Source organism: Anomalospiza imberbis, chromosome 16 (assembly GCF_031753505.1).
Source record: "Anomalospiza imberbis isolate Cuckoo-Finch-1a 21T00152 chromosome 16, ASM3175350v1, whole genome shotgun sequence".
Lineage (NCBI taxonomy): Eukaryota > Metazoa > Chordata > Aves > Passeriformes > Viduidae > Anomalospiza > Anomalospiza imberbis.
In genome coordinates, this window is record NC_089696.1 from 3,857,230 (window position 1) to 3,884,041 (window position 26,812).

The 26,812-nt window shown below is 40.8% G+C and overlaps 1 protein-coding gene across 17 annotated transcripts in view; it reads left to right on the forward strand.

Annotated features, from left to right (window-relative positions):
- Positions 1-26,812, forward strand: part of RBFOX1 (RNA binding fox-1 homolog 1) — a 1,156,138-nt gene that overhangs the window by 262,921 nt on the left and 866,405 nt on the right. For all 17 annotated transcript variants that reach the window (XM_068206663.1, XM_068206660.1, XM_068206659.1 and 14 more), the window contains exon 3: positions 9,492-9,524. In XM_068206663.1, coding sequence (XP_068062764.1) covers positions 9,492-9,524 — 33 coding nt within the window. The remainder of the gene's footprint in view (positions 1-9,491; positions 9,525-26,812) is intronic.

Sequence of the window (26,812 nt, forward strand, 5' to 3'; positions counted from 1 at the left end):
ACCCCTTTGTGCATTGGGTTTAAATGAAAGTAAATCTTTCCTTAGCCTCGGGTTTGCCAGCAGTTTAAATTTAAGGCAGTTATAGAGGTATAATTGAATTGCTTTGTCCCACAAGCTCTAATGATGGCAAATCAGATATATTTGTATTAAAATGAATTATTTATTAAGACAAATGAATAGACAAAAGATAACAGATGGAAGATCTTAATCAGAATTACTTCCTATACTGCATAAACTAAAAAAAATATAGTTGAATAGAACATCATAAAACAGTGCATGATATCAAGGTACTTATAATTAAAGCTGGCAAAAGAAATGGTATGGATTAGGAGTTGAATGTAACTTACCACCAAAATAATGATAATGCACAGATTCCCTCACTTAACTCCAGCATAGTAACCATGGAGTAGGCATCCCTACTCATGGGAGAAACTCCACACATTTCCAGGAAAATGCATGGAAGATTTCTACTTTGTGAAAGGTTGGTGTGGCTTCTATGGTTGTAACGTGGATGTTAGTCAGAAATCCAGTTTGCCTTGTCAGATGTCCCTTCAAACCAAGATGATCATTGGCACCTGGGAGATGCCAGCCCAGTGCTAACCCCATGGCACCAAAATAACTCCCTGTGAGACATCTTGTCCTGTTTGAGTTATCTCAGTGCTTTACAAAGAACAGATGAGATTTTATGGGGGGTAGGATGTCCTCTTGATGGTGGTGGCTGCTGGCAGCATCACCTTCCTGTTGATGCCTTAGGATTTAGCTTTTATATTTTTCAGACCCTGTACAGCTTTGGTGTATAGCCCTAAAACTCCATGGCCTGTCAGCCACTGTTCTCCTGTTTTATTCAGACAAAGAAATTCCCCTCTAGGCCTGAAACTCAAGGACACCTCACTGTCTCAGGCCCCAAAAAGTACAAACAAAAGTGAGTTGGGGGAGAGCAAATTGGGAGTAAATTACTTCATTAGCCAAAGCTGTAATTGGAGGATTAACCCCTGATGTGTCAATGGACCATACTTATAACTGTGTGAAAAACTCATGCCCATTGTCCATCCTGGGTGCAGCCTCTGGGAGGCTCCTGACTGCCCAAGGTGTATCTGTTGGAAGCCTTTAATAAATACCTGCTCTTATTTTTTTAATCTTGTCCAGCCTCTGTTCCAGGCAGCCACTCCAAGGCATCAGCATGACGTGGGCAGAGCTGGGAGATGTCTCAGCTCTGGCTGTGCCAGTTCCCAGCTCCTGTCCCCCGAGAGAGGCAATGGGACCCCGAGGCAGCCGAGGCTCCAGGGTATCCCCTGCCATGGGCACTGCCCCTCTGCTCAGCACCCCTGGGCAGGGAGCCCAGGGCACAGGGCAGGCAGCCCAGGGCAAGGGCAGCAGCCCAAATTCATTACAGCGCTGCAGGTTTGCAGGAGTGAGGGCAGCTGAGAGCTGCGAGGGCGCTGCTAATGGAGTTCCTGGGTGGAGGTCATCCCCGTTTGACCTGGTGTTTGGGAGGCTGATGTGTCTGAACGCCTGGCTGCTGCACAGGAGGGATGGGGATGCAATTTTCGGGGCTAATGATTGTGCTGACCTGATGTCCTCACGCAGCTGCTTTCTATTACTGTGGCTTAACTGGGGCAGGGGAGGCTCAGGGGACTGGCTTTCTGTAATGAGCTGGCTGTGCAATTACAGCACTTACTGCAGGACACCGGGGCTAAATCTAGCTCATTTTTGCTTCATCATCTATTTTTATATTATTCTGGCATAATGTGGGCATCCTGAAAAATGTGAGTTTATTGTTCCTGGGTGAAATGGATAGTGCTAATAGTGCTGCTGAGTGTTGTGAGGCTGGCGTGGTGAGGGAATTGTTTCATTGCTGCCTTTTCACTCTGTCCTCTTGCCTTACAAAATTATTGACACATGAAAAAAAATCACCAGAGATCTTTTTGTTTATATTTATATTCCAGTTTTTTTTTTTCTTTGCTAAATTAAGCAAGGAGCATTAATGTATTTTTTTTTCCAGAATCCATAGCAAAGCAGTAGTGGCTCAACAGTTTACTTGAAAATGCTTTGTTTACCTTGAATTTCAGATTTAGTTTATTACAGTTGCATTCTGGATCATGAAGTTCTACCATCTAATAAGTGTGAAATCCTACTTTTGCTGACTTGTAGAAATTGCCAAAATTATCACAGGCAGCAGTGCATGTGGATATTTTGCTAAAGGCATGTATAAAGTAGGTTTAGGTTACTTTTAAAAGGACAGCAAACAAACACCATACATTTTATTGCATACAAAACCTGTGTATTTTTTTGTGGCTAACTTATTGTGTATTGATGTTTTCTCTTATTACCTCATTATAAGAGTAATGAAATTTATTCCCAGTATTAAAGAGGAGCCATTTGGCAAGTTCTGTGCAGATCAGTTTGCTTTGTAAAAGTGAGTTCCAATTTCAAAGAGACAACCATGTTGCTCTCCAACTGTTTTGTACCAGGCACACAAATATACAGAATCTTTCATGAAAATCATTGTATCAATTAGTTTGAACAAGTGTTTCAGGGATTGTTTTCCTTTTATTAATTTATTTTAGAGAGTTTATTTGATTACACTACAGAAATTTTTAAAAAGATGATATTATGACTGAGAATTCATGCGTTAAGTGAACTATCCATGACAACTACTCCACATTTTGCAGATTGATTTATTGAGCCAATTTACATTAAAGAGCTTAAACAGTATTAATTGAGCATCACAAATACTACTAGGATGTAGTTAAGAGCAGATATATTTTTCACCAGCTGCTGAAGTCATTGCCTGTAGACTTACTGAGTTAACAGAAATTTGGAGTAACCTAATGCTGTTATCCATAGCAGTAAATAACTGAACAAAATTTAATTAAAGATACATATCTATGAAATATGAGTCTTGATTCCCCCTGTTCTCCCTTCAGCATATTCCATTCATGGATGCCTTTAATAGATTGGATTTTTTTACTGGGCACTCATGTGTAACAGCCATAGGTTGTTACGTTTAGCCTTGTGGAAGCCCCAGGGAGCTGATCCTGCAGGATATCCCAGGAATTTCTCACTTGTGCTTTCAGGAGCAAGTACTGAAGAGCAGCATTGTACCCTCACAGCTTCTGTGGGGCCCAGGACTTTACTTAAAAAAAATTAAATCTTTTCTTTTAAAAATGTAGGTATTCATTTTCATGTCCCAGGCAAAAATCCATTTTTTCCTAGAAAGTCTCAGTTTGGCTATCTTGTTTATATTGTGAAGAGAGGAGCTGCTATAAATAAACCTCTTAAATCCTTCACACACAGTTCTAACAAAATATCCAGAGTGTTAATGAAGAAAAATAGTTTTAGTTTAGAACTTTATTTGAGCATTAGTCAGAACAAGGGTAAGAACACAAATGAAAAAGCCCAGCCTTGATGAGTTAACATTTTTGGGTCAAGTCCCACCTTCCTCACACTCAGGAGCTTTGGTGACCATTAAGGATCAGGTTTATAAACGGTCATGTAGGGCTTCTTGGTAGCCTTAGGTAGGAGTGGGGATGTAAAAGTTAATTTTGCTTCACTTTCCAGAATTGCTTTTAGAAATCAAGAAGAGGGTGAATGAAAACGATGAATTAGCAAGAACTGCTTTAGCAAGAAGGTGATCTCTCTTGCATGCACATTTTTCTATGCTTTTGATAGAGAGATTTAAATATATTTAAAGAACAATTTAGATTTATAGCTATATTTATCATGATTACTTCACTAAATTTGGCAAGATGAATTAGAATTTCATGTTTCAAAGGCACAGTGCTTTAGGAAGTGAAATATTACAATATAGTTTGGCTTATTTTTCTAATTTTGTCAACACTAAAAGTGCCAGACAGTACATTGCAATATTCCTAAAGGCTTGTTGGTTGGTTTGGTTTTATCTTTTTTCTTTCTCCTGTTCCCCTGCTGTTGTTTATCACAGTGAAGCAGTGAGATTACAGGTAATTGTTCACATCATGGAGTCAGAGCTAGGGAAGAACATGCAGCACAGGGCTGGTTTCTTTACACCTTGTCTGTCTTGGTTTGAACAGACAGGTGTCTGCTGAGGAAGGCAGGAGCCTCCCCTGAAAAGGAAAATGTCAACCCCCTCCCTCTGAATTGTTATAATTTTGAAATTAAGGGGCTCTCAGGCAAAGATATGGGAGTAGGAATAACAGTTCTTTATTAGGAAAGAATATAAAAATAAAATAAACAATGCAGTAATACAAAACAACACGGAGAGAGTCAGAACAGGCCCTGGCAGCCTGTGGGTCAGGGAGGTGACAGCAGTCCCATCCCATGGTGGCTCAGCCCTCCTGCAGTTCTGCTGGAGCCAGGGATCTTGGAGAAGGGTGGAGTTTTCCTCTGAAGCTCCAGGGCTGGTGGAGAAGGGCCTGGGCTTCCTCTGGGAATGCAGTGGGGAAGAAAGCTGCTCCTCTGGGAATGCAGTGGGCAAAGGCTGCTGTGGGGTTCCCAAGGTCAGATTGTATCCAGGTAGGAATGCTTGGCTCCTCCCCTGGGCAGAGCCTCTCCCCATGGATGATGGAATTTTCTCAGCCATGCAGGGACACTCACTGGCCATGGACAGAAGAGATCTCCTGGAGGGAGGGTTGGCTGTGGGGGAGATAAAGAAAACTGCCCCATGAACAGCAGAGAACTGCCCCAGCTCTGACAGTCGGGAACAGAATTCACACACCCAAACCACATCTTACAACCCAGGACACTGCCATAAAGCAGCTCCCACAGCTCAGGTTCTGCTCAGTGGCCTGGACTGGGAACCACAATCAGAAATCTGCTCTGAACCCTGAGAAGCCAGGCTGGTGATTGCTCCAGGCAGACAAAAACTGGGAAAAGCCAGTGGGCAATCCATCTCCATCCCTCCCGACCCACAGGTGGATTCCCAATTTGATAAAAGGTCGCAGCACAGTGACTATCAAATTGTGATTTTTTAATACTGCCTGAGCTCAGTGAGACAAACTTTAAAGGTAGAATTTCACATTTGTTCAGATAAATGCCAGGACATCCATGGGACCTTGTCAAGTCTCTGCCCCTGATCTCACCAGTGCAAATCTTGCTGAGTTCCCTTGCAGGGTGTTACTGCAGCAGGTTCAAGAGTAGGTAAGCAATGGAGGTGTTGGTCTCCAGGACTGTCTGTCAGATATGTTGTGTCTAAAAAAGTAATAAAATTATTTCTGTCTTGGCATTAACAATTCCAGTTCCATTAATACTGTTTCTAGGTTTATATCTTTTCATGTTTAAAATCCTCTATGCCTGATATTCCAAATATTCTAAAGTCCAAACTGCCAAAGATTGGTTTCTTTAGCTTATTTTAAATGTTTGTTTGCAGCATGGTTTTTTCTAGTCCTGGCCTAATTTTTTTTTCAATCCTTTCTCTATTTCCATAGGAACCTGGGAAGGGGGAAAGATATTAAAGATAAAAACTGGTCCTGTTTTTTTAAATGTACAGGAGTCAGATGTGAGAAGGTTAAAAAAATTCAGAAAATGTCTTTTTTAGAAAAATCAGTGACAGAAAAAGGGCTTCATATGTGTGTAAGTTGGGACAGTTCAGTGAAATTATCAGTCACCTTCAGGTACAGGATAGATGAGAATCATGGCTCAAAACAAGCACCTGCAATTTTTTCCTCTTTTTTTCTTTGAATTTTAACACAGGGAATTTCTTGTACTTTTAATGCAAAATCAATACTAAATGAGCTGTCCAGTCTCATGTTTGAGGAGCTTTCTTTGTTCAAGAAGGCTTCCTTTATTTCTTTCTGGTAGGGTGTTGGCTTGAGATACGTAACAAATAGCAGCCATTTGCTTCTTGATTTAGAATAGCAAATACTGTCCTCTGCTCGTTCTGGAGAGAGGAACTCTGCATGCACCTCAAGATGAGACCATCCTAAGTGCTAAAAGTGGTAAACATAGTTTAAAAGACTACTTTTTTTGCAGTGTTATCACCATGTCTGTGTTTTTGTCAGTATTTGCAGGATTTCTCATGTAGAATGGGAAGTTCTGCATTGAGTACAAGTTCCAGGCATAGCAAAAAAGCCATTTTAAAAGATGTTTTCTGTCAGGCATGTCTAGCTGGTAGCACCAGAAGAATAAATTGCATCTTGCTTGGGAAAGTGACATAAACCCAGGGTTTTGCTTTGTCACAGAGGGATTATGGTGAGAGAGACAAGGATCCCTCACCTGAGCCATAATTCCTCCTGGTGAAATTGCTGTGGTTTCAACTAGGGCATAAAATGTCATGGGGGGAGCAGCAGGAGAGAGGAAATGATGATCCCTCACAGGAATCGTGGGGCAGAGCAGTGGATTATTGCAGAAGGTGATCTGCAAAGGGGAATGAAGTGAGCTTAATGGTGGCACACCTGTCTGCAGCCCAGCCCCACTCTCTGCTCCTCCCTTGGCTCAGCCCACTCCCACCTAATGGAATAATTAGCTTCTCATGGACACATCTCTCCAGGTGCTTCCTGACCCAGGATTGCCTGGGGTGAGTGGGGGTGAATAAATTGGCTTTGTGTCTCGGGTGGCTTGGCTGCAGATCTTAGCTCTGCTTAAGGAGCTCGAGAGCTGGCAGTGCCTTCTCAGAGGATTTAATTGAGTGATCACAGTGTGACATACAGACACTTTCCTCAAAAGCCTCAGTAAAGGATGGCTTGGAACTGCAATGCTTTGTCATACCCATTACACTGCTCCCGTGTCTTCATTCACTGCTCCTCAAACGTGACAGCAGACACAGGTGCTGGGCTAGAAATTGCAAGTTTCAGAAACGGGGGTAGGAGTGAGGGGGAGGAAGAAATCAGTCATACAGATAGAATGATAATTCACTGTGTTAAGACACGTAAACTTAAATAAATATAATTGTTAAACTTTTAGATAATTGTCAGGTCTTCACAGACTAACAATAGTCAGCCCATTAATTTAATGAGTGTTATTTGACCCATAATACTAAATGAATGTGGTTTACTGTTTTTTAATTAAACATTAGCTTGAGGAATGCCATTATTTTAAGTAGAAGCATTCCATCTTTGTCTCCATTGGTGTAGTGGTGAGTATACTATCAAAGATCACAATCCCTCTGCTGTGAGGATCATTTTGCAGAGTTCCCAAAATAACTCAGGGTATGTTTGTGTCCCTGTGTCCAGCCTGGGTGCAGATGTTCTCTCAGCTGTGTAGCTCAGGCTGCTGCAGTATTTCAGCAGGATAACTGGTGTGACAGCCTAGCACCCTGACCTGCTGTACCAGGGTCAGCTGCTGCTGCACTGCTCGACAGAAAGCTCCTCTTAGCAGTGTCACTGTGTTATTTGTCATTTTGTTTGATAATTTTTCATTAGTATGCTTGGCCTAAGAAGGTGCTAATGGAATTTGATAAAATGTAAAGCTGGGATGAATTGCTAACACAGAGTGTGTTATCCAGGAAGAGATGGATGGGCTTGCAGACTGAAATAAAAGTGAATTAATGTTAGTAATACCGAGGAAAAGGTCATGATTCTAAGAACTAACTGGAATTCAACTGCTGAGCAGGGATTTATCAGATAGTAACTTGGAGAAGAAAGATAGGGACATAATGTGTCCAGTGGTCCAGCTGACCACTGGGTGACTGTAAAGCACCAGGAAGGTACAAAAATATAAAAGAGAAATACAGTCTTTGGACACGTAAGGTGAATTATTAAAATAGAAGAGTAATTGCCTTGCAAGGCATTAGTGAGTCCTGGCTGGAATAGTCACATTGTTCAGTTCTATTCACATTTCTTGCAAAGCTGATAGAGGGAGAAGATAGGTACCTTTGACAGAGGGTTTAGAGCAGGATTTATGGCAGCTTCAGGAAGCTCCACTCCAAATTCTGCTGGTTTAAGACAGGTTTTTGGTATATCCTCTACAATATGTGCTTTTAGTCATTTGCCTCCAAGAAAGATGTAATTAAATTAATATAAGTGGAGTGTAACTCTATGAGTCTATTGGTAGAAAGACTTTTTTGTGAGGGGATGCTACCAGAGTGACCAAAGGGAATGCCCGCAGGGAATGGATGGGATGGTTTTTTGTATGGTTTATTTTGGAAAGGGAAAATAACTGGTAAGACTAAAAAATATTGATGAAGAGGATTAACAACAACAACAACAACAAGGCAATAGGTTGTTTGTAAATAAATAGAATTTAAATAAGGCCAGTTCTGCTCCTGTGAGAGAAATTCTTGAACAGCTTCAAAAATCCCATTAGTGACAAAAATACACATTTCAAAGAGAGCTGAAGCTGGGTTTGAATCAGGTTGAATTAAATAACTGTTTGTGATTGCAGGTGCCGTGTTGTGATGTGACAGGAGTTCATTCCCATTCCTAAATTCCTTTGGAATAAGTTTTTGATGAATCCACAGATGTCTTCCATTGAATAGCAGCTCTGCACACAAATTGTCTCCTTTGCTGTGCAGGCTGAGCTCTGTTCAATAAACTGTGCTCTCCTCCACCTTCCCTCAGCCAGGGTCATGGCTGGGCACTCCTCCTCCTGCTGTTGGAGCTTGGGAGAACTGGTCATGTCCTTTAGAAGTGATGATTAACACCAATATAAAGGGAGATCTATTCTCCTGGAGACAGAATTATAGCTAGGTGTCAGTCTGGAATTTGTGAGGAGACTATTAAAGGCTTTTCAACCTAGTACAGTGGTGACAATATTGTGACATAAAGTTCTAACAAAGATTTTTTTTTGTCTTACAACATGGTTAAACAGCCTTCAGAGTCTAATATGAGCTTATTAACTTCGTGTCTGTTGTTTGACCTATAGCAGTGTATATGTGTCTTAAAATGTTTAAGTTGCTTTAATATAGATGATGAATTTCTCTGTACTGCCAGCAGTGGGTCTTGTGCAGTTTTTCATAGCAGTTGAGTTTGTATCTCCCTGGTGTTAGACACTGGCCTGAACTGAGCTCAGTGTAACCCTTGAGTGGCAGAGAACTCCGTGATGTTTGTGCTTCAGGGCAGCTTTGGCTGCTGGAAGTCAGCCCTGGAGCTCCCAGGTGTCCAAACCCTGGGCACCTGTGCCCAGCAGACTGTCCCCAGGGAGAAGGATCTGGCAAAACTTCCTTTGTCACACTCCACATGGAGCGTGGCCTTCAGATTGTGTTGCTTCTACCTCTGTGGAGCTGAACTCTTTGCAGTGTATCCCGGGAATTGTGTCTGGGTTGGAAAGCTTATGGTTGCATTGCTCATCATCAACAAAATAAAAATTAGTAAAAATATAAACATATTTTCCCAGTTCTCTTTTGGTGTATTTCTTGGATTTTTACCCAATATTCCTGAATTTTACTGCTTTAATATATCCCTGGTTTTGCCTTCTGATATGCATAAGACGTGAATAGTCTCAGTGTGAAAGACAGTTCTCTTCAGTTCTCTTCCCTCAAGCCATCAGAACCAATTGATGTCAGTCACCTCAAAAGCCAATTAATCCCATTCCTGTTTTGTTGGATCAATGCTAATGCATTTTTCCTGTTTTTTCAGGTTTTGACATCGCTGGATGCCAGCAAAGCTGAGGTAGGAAATTCTGTCTTATACTGGTGGAATGTTAAATAGCTCTCTGTGCTTACAATTTTGGGGTGAAAGTTTAAATTACTTCAGGATGGCATTTATGCTGCTTCTAGTGCTTAACGAGCCAATCTTTGGAAATCTGGTCATGGTATAACAATATTTAAGCTCATAAAGCCCTTCTAGGAAAGTTTTGCCATTGTGCATGTCTTTCTGAAGGTTTCCATGGCACCAAAACCACACAATTCAGAGGTTTGTTCAGTGTGTGTTTTATTTCCCACCCCCAGAAGGTGCAAGCTGACCTTGCCCTGTGCCCTTCCATTTTTCTCCTTTGCTCCTCAGCCAAGCAGGCTTGTACCTGCTGCAGAGGTGGTTCTGGGGGTTGGCACGTGTTCTGTCACCTCCACACCTGCTCTGCCTCACTCTTCTTGTACCATATGCCATGAGCTGCTCGAACAGACTGGAGGATGAAAGAGCAGCTGAATTTTGTGCCGACTTCTCATTGAATTCTGGAGTGCCATCGGCAGTGTTGTACGTTAGGTGCTTGACATTGCTGCAGGTTAGCTTGATCCTTTTGGACTCACATTTATTTTGTCAGCTTTCCTCTTGATGTGTGAGTATTTCTGAGTGGTCTGAAGGTGTTCTTAGAGGTGAAAATATCCCGATTATTGGAGTATGTTTGGAATAACTGACTGCTAAAGCAGAAGCAGCCCTTTGTGAGCACAAACGTGTTTGACTGCATTTGCCTCTCCTGAACATTGCTGCTGAACAAGTCACTGCACTTGTAATAACTGGCAGATATTTTAATTTGGTGCACAGTGCCTGAGTCATTTATTTGTAACGTCAGTTGGAAGCTCAGTGTTCCTCTGTGAAACCCTTCTCGGACTCACAGTGGGGAATTTGTAGTGTGCTCCAAAGCTCATGTATAACTGTGAAAAAATGTGTAGGTGACTCTAACTGCTGGATAAATTTTTAATATGAACCTATGGTGAATTAAATTGCATTATTAAAGAGAATAGATAAACTGTGCTAGTTACTTTAAAGAACATGAACACGAGTTCACTTGCATACTGCAAAAGAATGAGATCATTCATTTTTATTTAGATTGAGACTGTAATATCAGTGTTCAATTTAGCTGGTCTGATTCAATTGCATACTTGGCTTGTCTCAGGGAGTTTCAGGAGTAGGATTTGTATCTGTTTTTTTCACTGTTGCACTGTTCAAATGTTTGGTGCTGTTCTATCAAGAGCCCACTAATAGTCATTTTCAGTTTGTTTTTTAATGGGATTTTGGGGGCTGAGATTTGTCAGCGTGTGGGTATTACTATTGACTCTGCTGCCTTCTACAGTCTGTTTTCTTATTTATTTGTCAAATGTTCTCATGTACTTTTTTCTCTCGTGCATGTAAAATTCTGGGAATATTGCAAGTTTCTGCGCTGGCCAGTTGAATTGATTTGTTTGTTGGTACTCCATTGATTCCAAAACCTTGAGTTAACACATTTTGTTGTTTTTTAAGAGCTCACCAGCTGAGGTTTGTGCCCCACCTGTGGGCCTGCTGACTTTGTAGGCACAGATCTGTGTGTGAGAGGTTTTGGTTTGGTGCTGTTTCTCCCACTCATGAAAGTACTCAGAAGGATTGCCAAAGTTCTCCAATACAGGGCAAATCTTAATTGGAGGTAGAGGGTAATTTTCCTTAATCAGGGCATTAATGTTGTTTGGAAATAGTCTGAGTTCGGTGGAGTAACTCACATAAAATAGCAAATGAGAAGATAACAGGCATGCGGAACTGGTTGATGAATTTTCAGCTCAGGAAATGATTCCTTTGACATAATGACAAACTTCCCAAAATTTCTTCCTGAAAGCCACATGGGCACAGTCCTACAGTTCTGGTGGAGTTTTGAGGCCTTATGTGACTGTGGGGATGACAAGACACAGAGGACATTTCCTCAGCTTTGAGAATAGTGGCCCTGTGTTTTGCCTATATGATTTGATTTTGCTTTACCTTTGGGTCTTCAGGAATACTTCTGAGAAAGATACAGCCCCAAATCCTCTTGTTCTGGCTTACCTTTGTGTCAGCTCATTAGAGCTCCTCCGTTGTTTGCTGCTGGAGTGCTTGTGTGGAAGCTCTCTGCTCTGCTTTTGAATAAATAAAGCACTTAGGTTTGTTTTGTAAAATCTTTTATCAGAGCCTCTACTTGGTTGCTCTTGAACTGGTGATCTGAATAGTCTTGAAATTTGTTTATTCCTTTTTCTTTGTTCTTAGGTAACACTGCTGTGTTCCCTTACTAAATTTTGTATGAAGTCTGCATGAAAACTTAGCATGTTTGTGCAGCTACTGAATGTTTTAGGAAGGTACAAACCAGCTGGGTTTTTTCTAAATGCTGGTTACCACATAGCACTACAGAGATGAGAACATCTAGAAGAAGCTGTCAAGTGATCCCAGGACCTTCCTTCCATCTTTTAACACAAAGGGACAACAAATAGTGACAGAGTCAAAGCTGTAGGCAGCAAAGCCTTCCAAAAATAATTGCCAAATCTGCCCACACCATGTCTGTTAGGGTCATAGTCTTGTAAATATGCAAGTTAGAGACATCTTCAAAAGGAATAACTTATGCATAGGTAGCCAAACACAAAGATTTTATCACAGCTTACTCTGGCTTCTTGTTCAAACCCATAACAGATTCTGTTAATACTATTACAAAATGGACCTGAGATCAGTCTCAAATACAGCTGTCCACTGTAGCAATTCCCATAACACACAATAAAATAACTTTTCATGTAATTTGCTTAAACAACAGTTTGAGGAATGCCTTTTTTCCATTCTGCTAACTTTATCAATTGCAGGTATATGGCATCTAGTCCTTTTATTGTTTTTTGTATGTACATTTTTCCCCATGAAAAGGTGTCTCATTCAGCAAACTATTTGACTTTCCAGAGTGTTCTTCCTTCTAATTAGCAGTGAGAATAAATGATCTTTATGTTAGGCAAAGCATAATTTCTTTTCCTTTTTCTGAAACAAATGATGTTACGAAAATAGAACAGAGAAAGCTTGTTGTGATTCCTTTTTTCCTCTGCAATATTTGAATAAATGATACAGTGAAGTTCAAGGCCTTCTTGTGAGAAGTGAGAGGTCATGCCTGATTGAAATACAAGTTCAGCATAACTGTGTGTTAGCTCTCTGCCTGCTTTAATGGGAGGAATGTCAAGGCAGCCTATTTTTTACTCTCATAAAGAAAAGAGTGCCAATATGTCTCAATAAAATGGAATCAAAATCAGCTCAAAGCCCAAGGAGGTTATTAAATCAGAGTTTACAGGAAACCTCAGAAAAATAAGGAGAATATGGCTCTAATGATAACAAGAGTGTGACTGATTTATCCAGTGATCCATCAGGTCCTTGAGGACCAGGAAATGTCGCTGTTCAGCCCCCCAGGTCCCTGATGTGGAAGGAACTGGTCAGGCCTGGGGGGCAACGTGTTCAGAAAAGGCCAGCACATGGATTCCCTTCTTCCACCCTCTGCTGCTCCCTGGGTGGAGAGAGAAGGAGAAATCACTGGCAGGACAGGCAGTTTCACTTGTTTTTGATTTGTACAACGTGTATGAAAACCCTGTCTGTGGGCACGAAATGAGTTTGCATGAGTGATGTGAGCGGCACACGTGCAAGGTGTCCGTGGCAGACACGGTCTGAAAGCCACCACAGAGGGTGGTGTGAGGGAGCTGGGGGTGGTTTAAAGAGAAAAGGAGACTCAGGGGTGATCTCATCACTCTCTACAATGTCCTGAAAGGTGGTTGTAGTCAGGTGGGTGTTGGTCTTCAGGCAGCACTGACAGAACAAGAGGTCACAGTCTCAATCTGTGCCAAGGGGAATATAGGTTGGATATTAGGAAGAAGCCTTTACAGAAAGGGTGATAAAGTTCTGGAATTGTCTGCCGGGGAGATGGTGGAGTCACCATCCTTGGATGTGTTTAGAAAAAGATTGGATGTGGCACGGGGTGCCAGGGTTTAGTTGAGGTGTTAGGGCTGGGTTGGACTTGATGATCTTGAAGGTCTCTTCCAACCCAGTGATTCTGTGAATTCTGTGAATTCTGTGAAGCGTTTGTGCTGCCTGATATTATTGTCTGCTTGCCTTGCACTGCTCCTGGAGGCCCCAGGTGCGATCCCAGCCCATCAGGCTGTGTTACACACTCTGTCCAGTGCCTGACACACTCTGGAGGTGATGCAGAACAAGAGAAATGAAGGAATCTTGTGGTGAGGCAACAGCAGAGCTGGGGTCTCACTGCCAGCAGGACCATACCTGCTTCTGCTGCCCGCCTCTGATGCCAAGGTGAACTAGTTCCTTTTGGAAAAGGAGTCAGTGAGATGTGTGTGTAAACAGATAGCAGAGCCTGCTCAGGAAATATGCCTCTACCAATATTGTCCTACGGTGACTGGTTTGATGCTTTGCAGTGTGCTCTGTTCCTGCTAGACTTATAATTCTTTCTGCTAGCTCATGAGGAATTTTTAAATCCTGTTGTCTGTCTGATTGATTTCTATGGGAAAACTATGATATCAGTGGGAACTTTATCTGGGGAGAGATGAATGCTTGGTTGGATGCTGTCAGGGTAAATTGCAGGTGCTGTATTAAAGCCCCATGGCAGATAAAAACATGTCATTCAGCCTCCCTCCCCTCCCTGCCCTACTTTATTCTCCCCAGCACACTTAACATGCAAGGACCTTGTGTGCCATCACTGCAGGGGCTGTGTGTGCTCAGGACAGGAGACATTTTCATTTCTATTTTCAGGTTGTTTTTCAGGATGAGTGAGTGGATTACAGCTTCTCCCTGTTCTGATGCATCAATACTTTGCATCAGCCACAGCATTTGTTTGAAACTGTGCATTGTTAATCTTATCCAGCTCCTTATTCCCTCTTCTTTCCAAGTGGATTGAGGCATGGAGTCATCAAACATGATGACTAATAAAGAATTTGCTATTAGTATATTTTTAAAGTTCCTTTCTTTAATGTATTTACAGCAAGAAAATATTTGCTTTTTAAGGAAACCACATATCTATAGGAGTATAGCATAAAGCTTTCCTTATAGTCATAATTTTGATTATTTTAAGGCATTTAAAATCTCTATAGTTTGTAGTGGGACTTCAGAATTTATCAAAAGGATAATTATTGCTGTAAGATTGTAATTTTTGCTTGGTCTATTGAAATCACTTTAGATGTGGCTAAATCGAGCTGTCACAAATTGTGTATAAATAGGTACCAGTGCTTTTTCTTAAAAAGATAATTGCAAAGGTGCCATAATTCTGCATAATATAACTAAGAATATTTATAATTTCAAGTGTAAAGTCAAGACTTATAAATGAAAAGTATTTTTAATTTTCAAGCTTTTAGAACTGAACAGTTGTAACTGTGCAGAAGTTGACATTTTGATGTTGAGCCTTCAGTAATTTCCACTAAAAAGTATTTTTCAATCATGCAAGCTGATTAAGAGTCTGAACTCCCAGTGAAAGGTGTCTCTGGGTAACTCAGTGTCCCATACAAATCCTGCTGAGCACCTTCTGTGTCTTCAGATCCCCAATAAACCCTTGATTGGCAGTGATGGGAGCTCCCAGCTGGAGCAATTATCCTGACAAGTTAATATGGACATTGCAAACGTGGCAGGAAGGAATTCATGGCAGTGTGTGCCTGGAGGGTGACCCTGGGATGTGCCTGGGCTGCAGCCCCCCCTGAACACACCAAATACCTGCCTTCATCAGGATTTCATGGATTCCCCTCCAACTTTTATTACCAAAGGCTTCCTTTTATAGTTTTGAGATTTAACCACATTAGTTACATCTAGATGTAAAAGGACTGCACAAAATGGATGGAGAAGAATTAGACAAAGTTTTCATCCATTTTTAACTCAAGCATGAATTTCTAGGATTGTGCTCCTTCCTTCTGAAATCCTGTGCCGTAATTTTAAGTTGTGCAGTGTGAGGGACAGTCTTGCTGTAGCTGCTACTGTAAAACCTAATTTGCTGCATAAAATATGAGAGCTATAGTGAAATATGAGCCTGGAGAGCAACTCTTTTGATCTTGAGTAGTCAAAAGGTTGGCATGTATAATGGTATGAAAATAAATGATGTCAAAACTGTAGGATATAATTTATGGTTTGGGCACAACTTTACTCCTGGAAGCAGAAGCTTCTACCACTGAAGAGCAAGTAGCTCAACAAAAGATAATGAATAGAAATTACAAACTTTCATAAACACACAGATTGAATCATGCAATGCATCAGTTTAAACACAAGCAGTTGTCTAATTTACTGCTTATATATTATTAGATAGAGCATTTATGATATATATATGATTGGAACTTGAGCCTTCATTTTGTATTTTTTTAAATATGTACCAGGCTTTAATTGTCATCCAGTTTGGCAAGGCCTTGGACACATAAATTACTCAGTTCAAGTGACAAAAGCTTGGCTTTTGTAGGCTTTTTAAAAGTTGCTTTTTGAGGTGTCCCAGCACAGCCTGAAGAGTGCCCAGGTGTGTCATGGTGCTCCTAGGAGAGGCATCACAAAACAAGGACAGAATATTTGTTGACTGAAATCTTTATGGCTGTGATACCATCCAGGTTCTTATGTGTGCCTCTGGTAGTTGAGACTCTGTTGCCTACACAGGCTTTAGACTTGAGATTTTTTTTTTAATGTATGTATGAAAAATGCTCTATGGACTTATTCAGTTGCCTCCATTTGCTTCATTCAAAGTTGCACAACCTTCCCCAATAAAGTCTCTATCTCTGCAAACAGTTTTTCAACTGGGCTTGGGGTCTGGGGGCTTTGTTTGCTTGGTTTTGTTTTGTTTTGGTTTTTTTTTTTTTGGTTTTTTTTTTTTTTTTGGTTGGTTTGGTTTTTAAATTTTTTTCTTGTTTGTTCATTTTGTTTGTCTTTTAATTTTTTTTTCCTTATTTGTTTGGTTCGGTTTTATTGGGTTGGGTTTTTATGAGCCTCTATCTTTCTTTTGAGGTCTGCTTTGTGAAGTTTCCACACAGTTTCCAGGCTTCTCTTTTGTTCTCCTCTCACCCAAAGGCTGCCCAGTCCCTTTGGTGATGGCTCCAAGGCTGTTCATGGCACAGGAGGACCCAAGGCTGGTGTTGTGCTGGATGTCACTGCACTTTGCAGAGTGAGCTCCCGCAGGGGAAATGTGGTACCCAGACCTCCCCAGCCCTGAAGTGGCTCTTTGGATTCAACCCCCGAGGCTGAAACTGGAATTCTCCCCCAAGGATCTAAAGGTTGCATCCCCACAGCAAACCCCCACCCTACCCAAATCTGTGTGGACAGGACTCCTAGGAGGCTTCTGAAGAAAATGGGATCTAAAAATGACAGCTGGGAACCATCCTGCCTGCCTTTTCTGCATGTGTAGATACATAAACACACACATTTCATGGACATGTGTCTCCAGAATGTGTTTCAGTAAAGTGCATCAGGAATTTGATGGCGACAGAAGTGAATATTAGCTTGTTTCACTAAAGGGTTGGTATTGACTTGAAAGTGCACTTTGTTTATTGATTCTGTTTCTTACTTTCCTTCCACATCCTCATGCTGAATGCTGTAAGTTTTCACTGCCTGTGGGAGAATCTGGACGTGTTTTGATGAAGGTTTTAAAGGTGCTGTATTAATCACACTTTTGTCAGTCCTCACTTGTGGATTTCAAGAGTATCACACTGTCACAGCTCTAGATGGGCCATATTGATCTTGATGATTAAATCAGCTGAAGGAAACTTGATTTCGGAGGGAAAACTTAATATTCTCAAAGCCCAAATGTCTCCTAAATATTTATAGGTGAAGAAAGTTGATCAAATACCTTTGTGCTCTGATTATTACAGTGAGCAGCAACACTTAGTTCAGATTCTCATTACAGTGATGTGATGTACTAATATATGAATTCCTGTGTATGTGTTTTCAATCATGTGAATATGCAGAGGTAACTTTTTTCTTTTATCTTGGCAAGGCAGGAAGATAAATAGGTAAAAATGTGTATGTGTTTAAGCAATAAAGTTGGTTTAATGGTTCTTGGGGAAAAATTTCCTGTGGTACACAGAGTAGTGACTTGATTGAACAGGACAGAATCATGCAGTTCAATTAATGTGCAAATATGTGCTCACTGAACTTTCATTCCATTTATCACATGGACATGGAAATAGGGTCATTTTTTATCTCTGCATTATGTATATGACATCTTAGTTTGCTTCTTGCATGCTGCTATGGGGAAAATAGCAATGTGGCACACCACAGGCAAAAAGAATTGGAGATAAATTCCTCAGCTGTCACAAACATATTTAAGTAGATCTTTGTTTGAAGATAAATCTCTTCCTTCTGCAAGGACTAACATTCAGAAGGCCTTTGCATGCTCTTCCCATTAAAATGGGATGTATTCTTTGGCTGTGAGCTGGGAAAAATCGTGGGCGACAATTGTCATGTTTATGAAGTACATCGTTAACAAAAGAAGTGTACTTACAGAAAAGCATCAAAAAGAAGTTTTAGCTGAAAGCACATTAATATTCACTATTAGCTGTATAAAATAAGGAGCCAGATATTTCAAAGTAACTTTTTTATGATCTTACCAAGGTTTTCTTCCATCCTCAGGCCTAGTGAAATTTGTTTGGGGACTTTTCTCATTCCTTTGACTAATTATTGTAAATGAGGTTAGCAGGAGCATAGGTTGTTATTCAGTTCTTACACTGAAAACCTATACTGGAACTTCTGTTAATAAAAAGTAGAGTGAATAAACTTCTGCCTTTTATTTTATTTCCATAATTGGTGGAGGAAAAAAGGTTTTTTTTCTTGATTTGGAACAAAAATTTACAGCAGCAAGGGCAAAAGATTAAATTTCATAAGTACAATGTAAATTAATGTGATAAAAACTCCTTTTTTAAGAGCCTGTAAGAATACTGGAAGGTTTTTAACAATTTCATTGTTCAGATTCACTGAGAGTCTAAAGACAAGACTTTTTGGCTGACAAGGGCAGCTGTAAAAATTAAAAAGTAGCTGAATTCCACATGGAATTGTAGTATTTGCAGGCAAGGCTTATAACCTTTAAACAAACCACAGGCCAAATTCTCTGCCATGGAAATTGGCAGAGCTTCATAAACTTTAATGGAGCTGGGCCTTAATGGAACCGTGCCAGGTTTTGGGAGCAGTGAACGTGATCTCAATTTAGGTAGGAGGTGGCAGAAGCTGAGGGAGAGAAAGAGGAGTTTAAATTGTTAATAATCAGTCCCGACAGGTCACTTTTAAATAGAAAAAGCTCTCAGCCTGGGAGCTGCAGTGTCTGGTCAAAACCAGATATCTTTCCATCAGATATTTAGTTCAACAGCTTTAATTTATTTGTGAAAATGCAGAAATGATTGGATTTCTTATTAATTAAACCTTGTGCTGATGCTTAACATTGAGCCCAAATGGACAAAAGAGATATTTTGGGAAAAGTTTCTGAATGAAATGTGAGGAGTTTGGAGAAAACAAACCATAAGCTCCAGGGCAGGAAAATGTTTCTATCAGTACAAACACTTTGATGCAGCACTTAGGAGCAGGAGGGGTTTATGTTTAGGGGAAATAACGTGTTTATAGAAATAGATGTTCATAGGTAACATTTATTCACAGATAAAGCAGTTGTGAGCCAAGCAGCATTTTGGGTTGGGACTTCACCAGGAAGTTTTAGAGGGGTGCTGCTGCCCATTCCCATCGTACATTTAAAAACCATTTTTCTTAGCAGCACCACTCACTGCAAAGGTAAATATCCAGAATTATGAGGGGGTGTTTGGGGGCAGTGTGTGTTTGGTTTATTCTTTTGATTGAAGTACTAAAATATTTTGCTTTCCCATTCATGTTTAACAGCCACCAAACATGTTTAGGAAACGTGTTCTCTACAAACCTGGGAAGGGTTTGAGGTGATTTAAAACTGCTGTGGTTGCCTGGAGAAATGTTCATGTTGCTGTAATAGGGGAAGAGAAAAAGCAGCATTGTTCTCAGCCTCCTGCTTTGCATCAGCTGGGTTCTGGGAGGGTGAACAGCAGTACCTGTACTGGTGTAGCTGCTTCAGGGAGGAAAAGAGTGAGAAGCTGCTGCCCAGCACTGCAGAGGAGAAAATAGAGGAGTAGACCTGGGAGAGACTCTGGAGTGCTGGAGGAAAGTGTGGAGCTGAGGAGCAGTGGGTGAAACAGAGCCTTTCTCCTCCTCAGTAATGGGAGCTTTGAGGAAGCATCAACAAGGCATAGCCATGAGGATGTGACAGCCTGGTCAAGAGTGACAAAGCTAGATAGGTTTTCCCAGAACTGGCCTGGGAGACTTCAGGGAGTTGAAGAGAAACAATGATAGCTTGTTATAAAAAACAACCTGCAGGTGTTGTTTTTCCTACTGTCTGTTTTCTTGTTATTCTCAAAGATTGTTTATAAGAAAGGTGTCTTGCTGATTAGCCAATCAGGTGAAATGTATTAATTAAATGACCAATTAAGTCCACCTGCATAGAACAGTCTATAAAAAGGAGCAGTCCGAAATAAACAGGTGCTTTATGCCAATCAGCCTTCTGGTGAGCCTGTGTCATTCCTTACTGAACAATGACACAGCCAAAATAGTTCCTTTTCTGAGTTTTCTCAGAGGTCATAATTAAACCATGTCTGTTGTAGGGGAAGGCCTCTTTGCTTTGGGAAGATCTGCATTTTCCACCTTAGGAAACAGCAGATGACAGAGGCAGCCTGGGGTGTATTGTTGCTTGTTAAGGCACCTTTTTCCCCAGTAGTTCCACATTTCTTTGTCATTGAAACATGATTTCTGTTTCTGGTCTGATAAAGAGTTTTCAATTACTTGCAGGGTGGAGTTGGTTTATTCACTTTATAATGAATTATTGGCATATGATGAATTATTTGCTGAATTACTAAAGTGTTCTAATGAAAGGATATTGTCTGTTGGATTGGGAGTTTATGGTTTTGGAACTAGGCTAAACTCTTCAGAATCATCCTTACAGGGTTTCTATAACAGAGTAACTCCCAGCAGTTGGTTTGAAAATTGCTCTCCTTGCTGTATCTCATTTCCTTCTTCCTTAGTGCCCTTTGTTCCCCAAGGATGTGGTGAATATTGTCCTGAGTAGGATTTGAAGAATTCAGAGTGGATCCAAACAATCTAGAGAAGCTCAAAGAGTTCAATTTTTTAAATTCAATTACATTTTTATGCAGACTTTACGTTCTTACACTTCAAACATAACACAAGAATTCCTTTTCTGCTCTGGAATCAGTGAATGTCTTTTGCTGTAACTTCTCTGGGGAGGCAAAGCAGCTCCCAGCGGAACAGCTCTTCACATTCAGCAGGACTTCTGAAAACATGAAATTGAAAACAGCATTGTGTTTGAGCTCTAGATGATTTATTCTGACAAATAACACAAGGGCATCTCCAGATAAACATAGATGATTACATGTTGGTAAAGCCACCGATTGTCAGGAGACCAGAATAATGTTCTAGGAGGAAATATCTGTGGTGTTTAATGAATTTTGAAGCATCACTACAAAACCTGTGTTACAAAACCGCATTTTAAATCAATACCGAGAGCGTGCTGAATTTATAAAATCAGTGTTCAAGAGCTGAGCTATGTTCATCACTTTAGCTTGTGTTGCCTGGACTTGAGAAGGCAATTGAATACTGGTGGTGCTTTTCAGAAGAGTCCAGGAGCAGGTTAAGGCCTAGACTTACATAAACAGAAAGCTGAACCAAACAGGCAGAGTAATTTAATCCTGTTTCTGTTAAGCTCTTAATAAATACTTTATTCATTTTAATACAGATAATATGCTCCATTATGGTTCTGCTCAGCACAGTACTTTAGGAGAGATCCTCCAGAAGGAGGAGAGTTAATGGCAGTGACAAATATTCCTGAATGTGGCTGTAACTATCAGAAATTTTGGTTTATGGCTCTTTACCTAATGCTTTAAATACTAAATTAAAGCAGCCACAGAGAGTAGTCAAATGTGTCTTTTCTAATAATTATAAGAGCATTATGGCAGAGAGAATGTGAAAGTTTAGAAACCATAAGAGCCATTAATTCAGCTGCTGCTCCCACGGGTGATGGGTGTCTAATTCCTGATCACCCACAGCCAGTGTCACTCTGCCACAAGGAGCAGGTGCCTTCACCTCAGCATTTAGGTGGCAAAACTGCATCTCAAATATCTCCAGCCTCTTCATCTCCTGAGCAGGAATGATGATATGGAAAATTGAAGTGTTTGGTTTATGTCACCCAACACTTAAAACCAAAAACAAACAAATAAACCACTCCCCAAAACAAAACAAATTTAAAAATCCCTCTTGCCTTTTACAGAATGACGTAAAGTGAAGACATATGATTGCATTTTGATTAAAAGTAATTACAAGTAACCTTAATTAGCTCCTGATCCCGTGGGTTTAGGGGAATGCTCTATTTAAAATGAACTAATGCAAAAAATTTTATACTTCCATAATAAACAAGAATGTTTTTTCCTTCATGCTTTCCTCATGTTTAAAAGTAAAGAACTCTCAAACATTAAATCAAGTATGAAGTGCCTGGGAGAACACTGGAACCATTAGGAAACCTCCTTGTCATCATACCATAACTGGTTTTAAACATGGCATTTTCATGGATAGGTAACCATTTACTTTCTACATGAGTTGCTGTGATAAGAATTTATTACAGGACCTCAGGGAAATGTTGTTACATCTATTAAAAAAAAGTTACCATTAATTTTGTAGAATTAGAACATCGATTTAATTTGGCCTCCTTTAATTGATGTTAGGCAGCTTGGGAACGGATGTCCTCACTTGGTAAATGCACTTAATCACTTCTTGCTACAAAACCTTGAACGTAATTTTTCCAATCAGAGCTGACAGTTGTAGGGTTAAAGCTCAACACTAATAAATTCACAGGGACTAGATACTGTACAACCTGCTATCCTTCTTCAAAACACTGGCAGTGCAAAGCAAGTCTGAATAATTTTAATTAGATAATCTCACTATGCATTCTTTTTGTAAATAAATTTTATTTGCTCCTGTTAGCACAGTAATTCAATTTGCTGGTGTTTGTCTTCTTGGGGAAAAAAAAAAAATCCTTGTGTGCTTGTAGGGCTGCCAGCTGGTGCACAGTGCACAACAGAGGGCCTGGAACTTGATGGCACCTTGGGTGGCATTTCTGAGGGCACAGAGGCTCTAGCAGTCTGTGGACAAAGGCAGTGGCAGGGTAAAGGTCAGGCAGTTCACAAATGCAAATACCAACATGCCCAGGTTAATGATGGCACTGGCAGGGAGTGACATGGAAAGAATTTCTTTAAAAGTGAGTCTGCTTCTTCTCATTGTGGTCATTCTCCAACATTCTCTGTTTCGCTTGGAGAATAAGAGATTTGTGTGGGAGGTGTATTAATTACTTATTTCTGATGTTTTATCAGTGCTGCAATCATAGTTTTCCCTGGAGATCATGGCCCAGGTAAGAATGGGCTGTTGCTTGGGGGGAAGAAATAAGAGCTCCAGAAGTCCTTTTCCTCCAGAATACCACATTGCACTGAAGTGATTCTCTCTCATTATTAGTCTTGTTTACAATTTCCTTGGCCCCTGGGAGGAGCAGCTGGATAAAAGGGCAAAAAAGTCTTTTGTCTTGGAAAATCTCCTCAAGTAGTCAAAAATTGAGATTTCTTTTTTTTTTTTTTTTCCTCCACCACCAATAGAGTGGTCAAAATTTTCTGTGGCAGCCTTTCAGGCTATTTTTAGGTTGTCCACCTTTTTTTCTATACTACTAATGAAGAAAAGATCTGTTTATCCATCCTGGATAACCCTCTGCTGCTTCAGCTCTGTCTCTCAAACACAATTGTTGGGTTTTTCTACTCAAGTCTCTGTGGGATTTCCCCTGTGGAAGAAGAAAGTGATCTTTCAAGTCAGTCTGACTTTCCATGTGTATTTTAGTAGAGTTTTTAGATTCCATAAATTGGGGTATGGCTGATCCATGCCTCTCCTGAGCTGGCAATAGGAGCTCATCAAAATGCCAAGCTCAATTCTTCCCACAGTTTTCACAAAAAAGCGAGGTAGGTAGATAAGAGGAAATTTGTGAAAAGTAAAAACATGTTTAATAATTCAAAATTGGATGAATGAGTAACTAAGCAGAGCTTGAAGCTGAGGCCTTTCAAAGAAAAAACAACAGAAGCTGACCATGTACATGAGCTGGTCGATGGACTTCCTTTTTCATTTAGGCTTTAGAAACATTTTTTTGTATCTAAGACCAAAATTAGTTGGGTTTTCAGTTCAGTGACTTGAAGCCTACTTTGTAGACAAATAGCAGAGAGAAGCTTCTAATTGTACATTTTCTTTTAGAACTGTTTGATTTTTTTATTCAAATAATATTTTTTCATAAAAATTATTGCAAATTTTATATTCTCCTGCTTTAAAATAAGGAAAAGAAGTTGTTTTGGCTGTATAGATGAGAATAAGCAGCTTTATTCCCTGAGTGATCATAGCACATCTCAGGTAAAGGCATTAGTAGGCACTTTTAAATTATGAATGTAAAATACTAAATAGATCAAAGCACTATGAAAACTATTTTGTCTTACTACATAATTAGGGTGTGTTTTATCTTTACACCATTCAGATTTTCATTCAAACTTTTGAACATATTGACCACTGTCAAATTTATCACTCTTCTTTTCCCCATTTGCTTTTCACACATAACTTTGAACGTTCTCACTTGTCTAGGACTGCAGATAAGCTCTTCTGTTGAGTGAAGGAAGGAGGCAGATGATGTTTGAAATGCATAGATATTTTCCTTTCAAAGAGGAGGATTAGGGAAGGACTTTTCATTGAAATCCTGCTGATCCAGAGCAGGCAGCGTGGTGTTGATAACTGATGAGTTGAGGGCGGATGTTCAGCTTTCTCTGGAATATTCCAATTTTGAAAGTCTCAGAAGCTGAGAGGTGCAGTGGGGCATAATTCTTTGTGCTATGCACATGGTTAAAAGCAGCAGATATTTATGATCCCTCATTTAATGGAGTTTCTGATGGGATGGAGGAGATTTCCCCTGCACATGGCACATCCTCGTGTCACACGTACACAGCTCATTGGCATCACCCCTTCACACCAGACACAATCTGCTTTTAAGCAGTTCCCTAACTAGGATAGCTCATTTCCAAGAAAAATCCAAACTATGAAGTTTGTTTGGGGTCTATTTTGCACCCAATGCATTTAAAAGAATAGTCTGTGAAGAATAGATCATCTGCTGGGCTCTGTCTGAGGATAATCCAGCTCCTACATGGCAATGTGAGAACTAAACATCTCTTTAAGCCCTGCTATATCCATGAACACATCTTTTCAGTAATTAACTGATTTTGACCTCTTGTAAGAACTTCCCTGTGTCAGTGAGGGAACACTGTTAATTTTAATACAAATCTATTGCTGCTCTCAAGGACAGGGAGTTTTTAACTCTGTAAAATTGAGATCATTGTTCTGTCATGCTCACTTGAAGTATCTGCTTTTCACTGTGTTCAGAGGCAACTTACCCTATTGTGTATTGCTTGGAGCTCTCAAAAATCAGTTTTAAGATCAGTATTGATCTGATATAATACAGGACTGTACTGGGATATCATCACTATACAATCTATCCTGAGGGTTTTATTTAATTGGGTTTGCAAAGTCTGCATTTCTCTGGGCTGACCTTTCTATTTTTATTCTAAATATTTATCTTTGGAGTCCGTAGCCTGCACTGACCATTTCACTGAGGAAATTGAGGACAGCTTGCAATCCTGTTGTTGACATTTGTATTTAACTTCTGACTTTTCAAAGGAGATTCATTAGTGACTATACAGATTCCAGTAGTTTATTTTACTTTTCTTAATCATGCAGCAAGACCACCTCTCCTAGATCCACAGCCAACTGCTTAGTGCAGTTTTTAATGAGCTACAATACCTTTGGGGAAGCTCATCTCAAGGGTTAGCTTCAGGCACATGCAAGCCAGGTGATTTCAAGGGCTGTAAACTGATGAGGGCAGCAAAATCCCAGTTTTAGACAAGCCAGAACTTTGCTGGTGCTGCCTGCCTTGGGTTCCCTCATCCTGCAGTGATGGCAAAGAGCCTTGTCCTCGTGGAGAGGCTTGGGCACTGCAATGGGACATGGCTCATCCAGCCCTGTCCCGTTCTGCTCCTGAGCTGTGTCCTTGAGAGGACAGGAGGCTGCAGAGACAATCCATCCCTCCTGGGATGGTGCAGGGCTTGCTGGCTGATGCTGGTGTCAGCCCACACGTCCCATTCTGCTCGGCTTTCCCGGGCTCAGCTGGGCAGATGCTTGTCTTTCACATGGGCAGTCACAGGGAAAGACACAGGCAACAGGACTGTGATATTTCCCAGAGACAGACAGCATTTTCCAGCTTTCCTGGGGGAGAAAAATGTTTCATGAAGCCAGTCTACCAAATGTGTGAAATAGAATTTGTCTCTGTTGAAGTGAAATTTTGAAATGCATTTCAGTCTGTTCCACAAAGGCCTGATGATTGTATTCCTGCTCCTCCTGCTGCGTGTTCTCAGGGCAAACCTGGGTTCAGGTGTCATCCCTAAGCTGCGAGTGGGTTTGTGGCCACCCCCTAGAAAGTCCCTTCCTAGAAAGTGTCACAGTTCTTTATCACCCCAACCCTGATTAACACTGGGACCCCTTTGGCAGGAGCAAAGGGGGAGCACAAAGAGCAAAAGCCCTTGGAGGATCCCTCCAAGTCTGAGCCACGTTCTGCACCAGCTGTAAGGAGCTGTCCCATCCCACCCCACTCCCACCAGGCAGTGACTGCTGCTGTGGGTCAGCTCAGGTGGGAAATGCAATATTTTCACTTCCTTCCCTTTAAATCCCCTGCTCTCGTGCCTGTGGCTGCACCAAAACACGGGGCTTGGAGCAGGTCCTAACAGAACTTGCAAATGTAGCTCCCTTTTAGCTCAGCAATCTGGGGCTTGAGATTTCAATTCCCACTTCTTAGATCCTGGCTATCCCTGTGGAGTCCCTGAAGAGTGATTTTCCTGGAGTTCTTCCCTTAGCTCTCTGAAGCAGAGGGGAAGACAGCTGGGTTCTCTGCTTTAATTAGACTGAGGAAGCTGCTCATAAAAGAGTGGAAAAGAGAGCAGAAATCAGCCAGCCTCTTAGTGGAAATGCTGCATGCATAATGCTGGGAGGGAATCGCTATAGTTAAATCTGAATAGTTAAACAAGCCAAAGAGTTGTCAGTTGGTTTCTTCCCCCTCTTTGCAAATTTCCCTGGTAACAGACAGGCAAGTTGGTGATTCAGAACATGGTTCCATTTATTTGGTCAAA